Genomic DNA, 9,437 nt, shown 5'->3' on the forward strand with positions numbered 1-9,437 from the left:
ACATTCGTACATATAGTCTTATGTGATGCAAAAAACAAAATGTACACATTTTCTTTTTTCCTTACAAAAATAGTAACAAAGACTGGAAAGTGTTTTGCTTGCTCTCGAGCAAAGTTGTGTTATTTGTTCCGCCTCTTCGAGGATTTCCCCACGATGGTGGAGACCGAAGTCGCCTCGCAGGGTTTTAACGTCCATGTTTTGCTGGCACAGAAGTCACAAACGGAGAGAGGTGCAGAAAAGAGTCGGGTGGAGCAACTGCAAGCAGTCGGAGGAAGTGATGTAGTTCGATGGAACACGATGAAGGAAAGTGTACAGAAACCAAATCCGAGACAAAACAAAAAAAAAGATGGAAAATGTGATGGGAGTGTTATAAAAAAGCACAAACAAATTTTGTGTTCTTTTATTACTAAATATAGTGCAACAATAAACACTGCATTTCTTTCACCCTTTCACTTGTGTTTGAGGATGTCAACTTTGCTCTTTTTTTATTTCTTCCCACCGCTTTGTGTTCTGAACACTTGCTGTAATTAAAAGGTGAAACCTTTGCTCTGTCATAGTCCCGCATCACACGGTTTGTCCTCCTCTCTGGTAGTAAACAGGCTTCAGGTTCAGAGACGTAAACATAACACAAACCCTGCTCAAAAGACAAAAAAAAAAGAAAGAAAAGAAAATAAACAAACGGGAACGCAGAATAAAAACGGAACAAGTGTGTTTTTCGGGCAGAATGTAAATTCAGAAAGGCAGGACAGTTTTAATGATGACGACTTCGATGACGACGACCCCTGCAGTCGGTTAGCCAAATCCTCCAGGAATAAAAACCCAAAGCTGTGTGCGTCACAGCGCCCCCTCCTGGACAGCAGTGCTGTGTTCAAGAACAGCTGCAGCCTTTGGACTGGTTGGGCCTTAGAAGGCCTGCTGGGCTGGATTGTAGTTGAACGTTGTCGGCACGTGAGGCCTCTCTTCCAGCTTGTCATATTCCAGATGAAACTCCTGAGAGATGCAGGAATCGTTTTTAAGCTTCGTCGCTCTAAAGCACAACAATCACTGCATCTAAAGCACACGGCCTCAACTCTCACCTTGGCTACTTTCCTCCAGTTGAGACAGTCGAAGAAGTAGTAGGTGCCTCTCTCGTAGGTGTTGGTCTTCAAGGTGGGCTCCATCCCGGGCGCCCTCGTTATCCAAACCCGCTCCTCTTTGTGGTATCTCCAATCCCGGTTGAAGCTGGACAGCAAGCAGAGGAAAAACCCGAGAACAAACAGTAAATCTCTACATTGTGGACAACCGGAGTTCATCGAGTCAAATTTGGAGGTTTCTAGAGAAGCAATATTCTTCAATTTGTAAAATTTGAGGACATCTTGACAATTAAAGATGTCAAACGTTGTCCAAAAGCACTGATCAGTTTTGCATCTGATAGTTTATGTTTTGTTTTGTTTGCAGATTTGCTTTGCCAATGGCAATTTAAGATGATTCTGATCACTCTTAAATAATTAAAAAGTTTCATAATGGCTTTAAAAATATATTTTTTAGTCTTTGAAAAGTCAGTTATTTGCTGTATATGAAAGTAGAGGCAAGGTCAAAATGCCTGTGTGAAAACAGTTCAATGAAGCAGGTTTTATTTTTATTCATTTCTAACTGAATGAGCTTTTTCACATCTCTGTGCTCCGTTTGACTTCATTTCAAACAGCTGACAGTGGAAACGTTTAATTTCACTCAGTAAAAGCATCCACACTGAAGAGTGCAGATACCAGTAGAGCTTGGTGCATTCACTGTCAAGAAAAAGACCAGATTTTTGAGTTTTGAACCCGCTGGTGACTGGTCATATCAAACTGAACCTCCTCAGGTTTTGATCACCAGCTGATTTTACCTGCATATCGAACGTATTTACACGTTAGAAACCAAGTGACTCACAGCTCCACAGCTGCCAGGATCTGAAGCAGGTCCCCTCCGTTCATGTAGTACAGGTAGAACAGCAGGTCTTCGCCGTATCGAGCCAACTTAATTGCAGCTAACTGCACACAGGACAGTTTAAAACATGTAGTTATTTATTTTTTCATAACCTCTAATTCAAAACTAAAGCGGTGTCTGGCGCTCCTAGTTACCTTGTCCCTTATATGGATGTTGGTTAAATACTCTGACGGAACATGGAAATCTAAGAAGATAAATCCAAATACCAGTTATTTTATTTCAGTCGCCACACAGACTCCACCAGAACACAAACTTATAACAAAAGTATCCGCACCTGTCGAATTGTTTCACATGTTGAAAGTTTACAACAAACTTTAATGTATTTCATTAGGATTTTAGGTAACAGACCAATCCCAAATAGTGCATAAAGATACATGTTCTTACTAATAAATGCCTTTCCCCACTTATCAGCCCTCCCATTACATACAATTCAACGTGCATTGGATTTTATTAGATACTCCTTAATAAAATCCAATGCAACTGCTTTGTTAACAAATAGTCCATCTGTATAATTTAAATCCAGCTGTTCCTTCGAGGATGCGTTCCTCTCCCCCTCTCTACATAAACGGCTGCTTATATCAAGCTGAAACTCATCAGATTTCTATCACCAGCTGCACCTCAGCAGACCCATCTGTTGAAGCAGACGACACCAGTCTGCAGATCAAACCACTTACTGGTCTGATCCAGGCACAAACTCGGCAACAAAAGCTGATTCTGATTGTGGTCTTGGTGTGGTGATGATGGTCATAAATAACAGGAGGATTAATGGGGGGGATAAATACAGGGCAGACCCGGAAGAACACATGCTAGACTTTGTGTTTGTCTATCTTATACCTCCTAATGAAACACGTTAAAGCTCGTCGTCGTCACATGACCACATTTGGAAATCTCCAAGCGGAGATTGACAGTCAAAAAAACAACTTCCTGTAGTTGAAAGTGTTTCTTAGTTCAACTAATCAGAGCCGCGGTCTTACCGATGTCTTGAGGTCGACATGGTGCAGAAGCCCAAGGAGAGGCGAACTTTGGATACAAGTTTCTGTCAAAATAAAAACTCTCATGACTCCCATGGATGACAAGGTTCTTGGAGGAACAAAACTGAGGTAGCGGTGAGTGAACAACAGGTTTTAAAGGTAAAACGGCCATCTTACTCTGGTGAATTTAAGTTGAGTCCCAGCGTTGTGAGGTCACTTCCAAGCGCCAGATGCACCATCCCCGGGTCGGTTTCTGCGGCCCGGATAAACGTCAGCAGGCCCACCATGCCGAATTGGTCCGTTACCATTCCTGAGGGAATGTTTGTCACCCGACCTGCAGCAGAGGAGCGACCCAGAGTCACCAAACCACAGGTCAGCAGTGAGCTGGTGACCGACAGAAAGTACTTACTGTGAAACCAAAGCCACATTTTTACACTGTAATTTATGCACAAAGTAGACAGCAAACCAAGCCACTTACTTCTCCTCAAATATAACATTATAGCCTGTTTCATGTTCAATATTACACTGCTTTGCTCTATCCCATCTGACAGTTATCAAACCCCAAATGCAGGGTAGCGAGCCCAGCTGCCTCACCCAAGTTGTGGGATTAAGAAGGGATGTCTCAGAGGAATTGGAGCGATACGATTGGCTGAGAAGTCTCACCATCGGGCAACACCTGGATCCCTTTCTTCTGGTTGTTGTTCTGTGCCGAGGTCGTCTTGTCTCCAGGGAACTTCGGACCATCTGTGCTGGATGTGCTCTTGCTTGTGGAGTTCAAGTTCTGATCAATTAAAAACGAAGAAACAAAATTAAGATTACATTTTTTAACTCTGCAGTTGTCACAAAATAAATAAATAAATAAATAAATAAAAAGAAGAAGGAAAAAGTACCAGAGTGGCTTTAACTTACAGTTTTGCTGTCATCGTTGTTGAGTGTGGGGTCTTTGTAATTTGGCCCAGGCAGTGCGGGGAAGTCCTCGTTATGTATGGAGAAGTCTTGTGTCTGATCAGTCGATGGCTTTGTTACCATGCCAACTTCAACAGTTTTAAACAGCGAGAAAAAAAAAATCCCAGCAAAACAATAAACATGAGCAATTATTCTTAGTGTTGAGACAACCTGCTCTAAAACAAACCCTATTAGTGGTTTTGCGAAGCCAATGGAGCGGCTGTCGATGCAACATTAGCTCTCCTCTAATGGCCTACCATAAGGAGCGCGTCCAGCCAGCGGGTTCAGAACCGGTGTTGGATTTCCAGTCCCTTCTCTCCGACTCCGGTCTGCTAATGCGGGGAAGTCTGACAGATCCAGGCCCATTATATTATCACTCCCATCTGCAGCAACAGGAAGAGAGTTCAATTTTAAAATTCCACATTTTTTCCCCTGACCTCATTTTTTCAGCGGTTTATAACGAGCACAAAACATTTACTTGGATTCATCATCCGTATGTTCAACAAATAACAAAAAGAAACACATTCAAAAAATTATTTTAGCTTCCAGCAGTTTTGTAAGGAGCAATTTGAGAGCTTCTTTAGCAGCTGCATCACTTTGAATCGTCGTCTGTTTTCTGAAATATATCCTTTCAGTTTTTCTCCCTACCCCATTCATTAATAGAATAAAATACATGAATAACTCAAACAAATGAACTTTTCTAATTCACTGAATGGTTGTGTATGCAAATTTACATATGAATATGTTTTGTACATATTAAGTCCACGCTAAAATGATCAGAAAGAACAATGAGTCATCATTGCATCACATGCTAAAAGCAGATATCATGCCAAAGAAGTAAAAAGGAGAAAAGTGGTTTTCAGTTTAGGAAGAAAAAAAAAGAGCAATCTTTTATGCTTCGTGTTTGCAGACAAGCATGCCTGCTTATGCTGAAAACAACTGACCAACTTTATGTTTCCTATTTCCAAACAATGGACCTTCATAGTTGGTGTCTCTTCATTCAGGTTCCTCACCAGGCTCAGCTAGGATATGTGTTAGTCTGCATGCAGTCGAGTGTTTTGGTGGTGAGGCCATGAAGGCCGCGACTTTAGATAACAGCTTGTTTGGGTTCTGAAGAAGATCCTGTATAAGACCCAAAGGTTTGGGATAAAACAATGATCTAAGATGGCGTAAAGCTGAACAAAATGTTCCTCTGTTCCCCAATTTGGGTTCTCTTCTCTCTGACAAACTGTAAACCCAAAAAGAATAAAAAGCTGGATAATAATGTGGAAGCTGTGTTATGACGGACCAAAGATGGCAGGAATTGCAAACAGTGACAACAGGACCAGTGCGCTAACTTTTCAACACGTGTCACAACCGAATTTTATGGCCAAAAATACCCACTGAGTTATATGAAAAGGTGCAATGGGTGAAGATTTGGTCTTTAAGCTCTTTTGACCTTCAGGTCAAATCCACCAACCTGTGCCATTGAAGATGTTGCTCGATAATGAATTGTTCATCCCAAAAGCTTGGTTGCGGTTCATACCAAATCCTGACATGCTGCAGATAAAAGCAACAGTTTGACAGTGTACAGCCGACCTCCACAAATACCCACCCCGTCCCATCAGACTACGAAGGCCTACCTGTTGATGGTGCAGGGCTGCCGCGCTGGCTGCTGTTTGGGCATACAGATGATGCTGGGTGAGCTGCGGTTCGGACTTCCCAACCCTGAGCTGCCCATGCTGCTGGTCCTGCCGGTTAACCCGATGCCCTGACCGACCTGAGAGAGGTTCAGGATGTTTCTCGATATTGTTCCCCTGCGGAAAAACCATCGGAAGGTAAATGCGTTTTCCCTCAGGCCTTTGCCTATACCGCTTCAAATTTCAGCCTCAGAAAACGGCACACACCTGCTTGGCGAGGAAGGGGTGTGTAGGGACATGGAGGGGACACCCGTTGTTGGGGTGATGTGACTTGCTAGCTGCGTCCCTTGTGTTAGGTTTCGGTTTAACTGAGGCGTACTGTTTCCCATGTTCCTTACTGGGAAGCCGATTGCACCTGCAGGAAAATAAAACAACAGAAGGCCAGGAATAAAAATGAAGCATTTGCAAACGAAAGAGAAAACTTTCCAGTTCACATCTGCTTAGTTGTAAGCACTCAAAACGTCTTAAGATGCGCAAATACAAGAAATGGTGTGAAACTTTTGTCCAGTAGCCCTTCAATGAGAAAGACAGAGGAACTCACTTTGTGGACCGTACAAACTCACGCCGAGCTGCGACAACTGACTGGACGACGATGGCGATGGAGAGGACAACATCTGGAGGACAAGAGTCATTGACAACTGCAGCAAACGTTACAGACAAGATTCTTCTGCAGCGTTAGCCGGTGTAAGGGTCAAAAAACCGGCACAAAGGTCAAAACTTACATCTTTGTCCGACCTGTGGAACATGGACTGGTTGTAGTACATGTCATCGGCCAAGTCGTTGTCGACTCCGTCGCCGAAATCTGGAAAGGGTTTTCTAGAACCGAACATATTTTTTTTTTTTTGGTCACCTAAGGAAAAAAGATAACTTATATTAAAGATGATAATTCAGGAAACAAATAAAAAAAATGATGAAAAAAAAAAAAACAAAGGCAGCATTTGCTGAGCTCTAATTGTTTTAATTTGATTTGTCTTTACATTCATTAACACCAGAAACTCACTGAGTGAGATCATTTTTATTGCAAATCTAGTTAATGCCTGGAACAAATCTACAATTTTTTTTTTAATCAGATTTAGCTCTTAGGAATATTGTAAGACACTATTAGAAGTCAGGTAACCATTTTTAAGCAGTTTTGAATCTCTTGTAGTCTAAGGATGGAGACAAACAGATTTAAGTCTCGACCACATTAAAAACCAGGCCTGAAACAAGATGCTGAGTGTGTTATATATTTTATCTTTGAGTGGCCATTTTGTTACAGCTGGCAGGTGTATAAATTATTAATTTATTTGTTATATGCAGGGCAGCACAGAGCTATTTACACCTAATATTTAATCACAGGAGAGCACTTTCTCCCACTACACTTATTTTAGTAAAAATGCACAAAACTGACTTCAGAGTTCAGAGTTCACTGATAGATGCTGCTCAGTAACATTTCATGCTGTATATAGAGACTCGGTTATTAAATTATTAAGCTAATTAAAATAAACGGGTTATTAGTGGAGATAAAAACAAAGAATAAACATCAAAGTAAAAATGTTGACCAAATTGCATATTTAAATCAGAAAAGAGACTATTTTCTTGTTTCATGCTACTTATAGGTATATCATATACGATGCCTTGTATTTTGTTTGATCATGAGCATTTTGACAACCACATCCATTTTTTGAGGACAGTATTGCAAGCAGTTATTTTATGAGCTGGACGACTACATCTCCAAATAAAAACTGCAAGATTTTCAGAATGTCTCAGAAATTATTCTTCAAGAACAATTACAAATTTTAAAAACATGCTCAACTGATTGTATTACACTGCTGGTGTGCGCTGTTTATAACTTTACTAGCTTAATCTATTTGCTATGTTGTGTCTGCACCATAAAGAATCTAAAGCAGGGATTTGTTGTTTTCTTTCAGACTATTAAGATCTTCTAGTTTGTCCTTTTTTATTAGCTGTTTTTATTTTTGACGTTGTCTAAACACATTTACTTTTCATGTAAATAATTAGTATATTTTACCCTTTTTTATTTACCTATATTTACCTCTTGTAAATATTAAATGTCACTGAACAACTCCAACCACCACTTTTTTTGTTTTATAACCACATTTACCAACCATTTATGTACTTTGAAGCACTTTTTCTGAGTTTAATTTAAAAAAATTACACGCCAACATAAAGGATATGGACGTGCTTTGACACAAAAAGTGTATTGAAAATATTTCATTTTCTGTTAGATTCAGAACAACCACCTGAAACAAAGAACGATCTAATTTTAACACTGATCGCATCCTGTCCCTGTGGTCCTGTTATCCCTGTCTCCAAGGGTAAACAATTATAGTCTGACAACATATTTTCTAAACCCTGGTTACATCGTTTGTGTAGTAAAGTAGTTGTGTTATAGTCCATCTATGACATCACTCACCACCTGTCAAATTAAAAAGGAACTAAGTGAAAAAGAGGATGGGGAGTTATTAACTGTTCGTTTGGTAAGAATGTTTTAACATTTACTTGAACATACAGATCGCACTCGAAGAAGACTGCTTTAGAAAGGTGTTCAAGTGAGTTATAAACTTCCTTCTGTATTTCAAAGTATGTGCTAGAGCATAGTTTACCTTCCAAAACAAAAACAGCTGATCGATGATAAGTGACTAAATAAATAATGTACATGACAGCCCCACTGGCTGTTCATTTCTGACTATGTATCCATTGTTAGAGCGTCTCAGTCACAGATTATAACTTAAACACATCAGCAAAGCTAAGTTAACCAGCTAGCCTACACTATTGCTAAGTGGTTGTCGTTAGCATGCTAAGTTAGCATATCGCTAGCTCACGAATGACCCACTGCAATAACCAAAGAAAGGTGACAACCGCTGAATTACAAAACACTACAATTAAGCGATCCAACAACAGGTAATGCCGAGCTGGAATTGGTCATATCTGCACCCACATATCCACATTCAGCGGTCAATTTCCCTGGCTAACTTAGCGCTCCGTTTGGAAGTAGCTGCAGCTGTAGCAGCAACATTCTGCTGGTGCTAAAGGTTAACGACCCGCTGTGTCACGATAAGGAGGGAAAGCAAGCGGACACAAAGCGCCTACTGGACGATAACATCAAGACCGACCCATTTGACGGGAGAAATAACAAGGAAAAATCCGCTCACCGCATTAATTTCACTTCGCTTCGTTAGATCCAAGATGGCTGTGTGTAGCACCAGCCGAAAGAGCCTTTACTCTCTGACCTCGCGACCTGCAGACCACTTCCGTACACAAAGCTGATCTCCTGTGTAAACACTGTACTTCAAAAATGAGTTAAATATTTCCCTCCTAATAAAAACGTGAAGATTTCTAAAACAAATTTCATATGATATTGATGCACATTTTTTTCTGGGAAAATGATTTTTGTTATATCAGTATGAAGCTGTCCCTTGTACTGCAGCAGAACCAATAATGCCATTTCAAAATATTTTATTTTAAATAAAAGATTTCCATAAAGAATCCCACTGAAGTAAATAAGTGTAGCATACACTATTTTATTTTAACTTCACTTAAATTCAAAGAAACATTTTACATGATTATTGCTGGTTTAACTTTATTCTCCCCTCATCAGCAAATTAAAATGTATTAAACATTGGGAGAAGATAAAAAAAAACATCAATTCAATTTTTACCTATGACGTAATCAGTTTAAAAAGCAATGATAAAATATTGACTGTAACCAATATTTTATATTTTAAGATCGTTAAATACTTCAAGGTCATTTTTGAAGACAATGCAGATGAAGTGTACACACACACACACACACACACACACACATATATATATATATATATATATATATATATATATATATATATATATATATATATATATATATATATATAATA

At 39.8% G+C, this 9,437-nt stretch overlaps 1 protein-coding gene across 1 annotated transcript; it reads right to left on the reverse strand.

The window, feature by feature from the left end:
• Positions 1 to 384: 384 nt before the first annotated feature.
• cnot2 (CCR4-NOT transcription complex, subunit 2) lies at positions 385 to 8,838 on the reverse strand. The gene is made up of 15 exons (XM_015034064.1): positions 8,716 to 8,838; positions 6,283 to 6,410; positions 6,102 to 6,174; positions 5,768 to 5,915; positions 5,504 to 5,677; positions 5,341 to 5,420; positions 4,139 to 4,264; positions 3,846 to 3,970; positions 3,600 to 3,717; positions 3,114 to 3,270; positions 2,940 to 3,001; positions 2,100 to 2,149; positions 1,909 to 2,009; positions 1,077 to 1,221; positions 385 to 990 (listed from the first exon to the last, which is right to left on the reverse strand). The coding sequence occupies exons 2-15, from the start codon at positions 6,388 to 6,390 to the stop codon at positions 904 to 906; spliced, it is 1,554 nt and encodes a 517-aa protein (XP_014889550.1). The 5' UTR covers positions 6,391 to 6,410; positions 8,716 to 8,838; the 3' UTR covers positions 385 to 903.
• Between the last annotated feature and the right edge of the window lie 599 nt (positions 8,839 to 9,437).

This window comes from Poecilia latipinna, unplaced genomic scaffold, assembly GCF_001443285.1.
Source record: "Poecilia latipinna isolate Pla-1442-1.1 unplaced genomic scaffold, P_latipinna-1.0 Scaffold287, whole genome shotgun sequence".
Taxonomy (NCBI): Eukaryota; Metazoa; Chordata; class Actinopteri; order Cyprinodontiformes; family Poeciliidae; genus Poecilia; species Poecilia latipinna.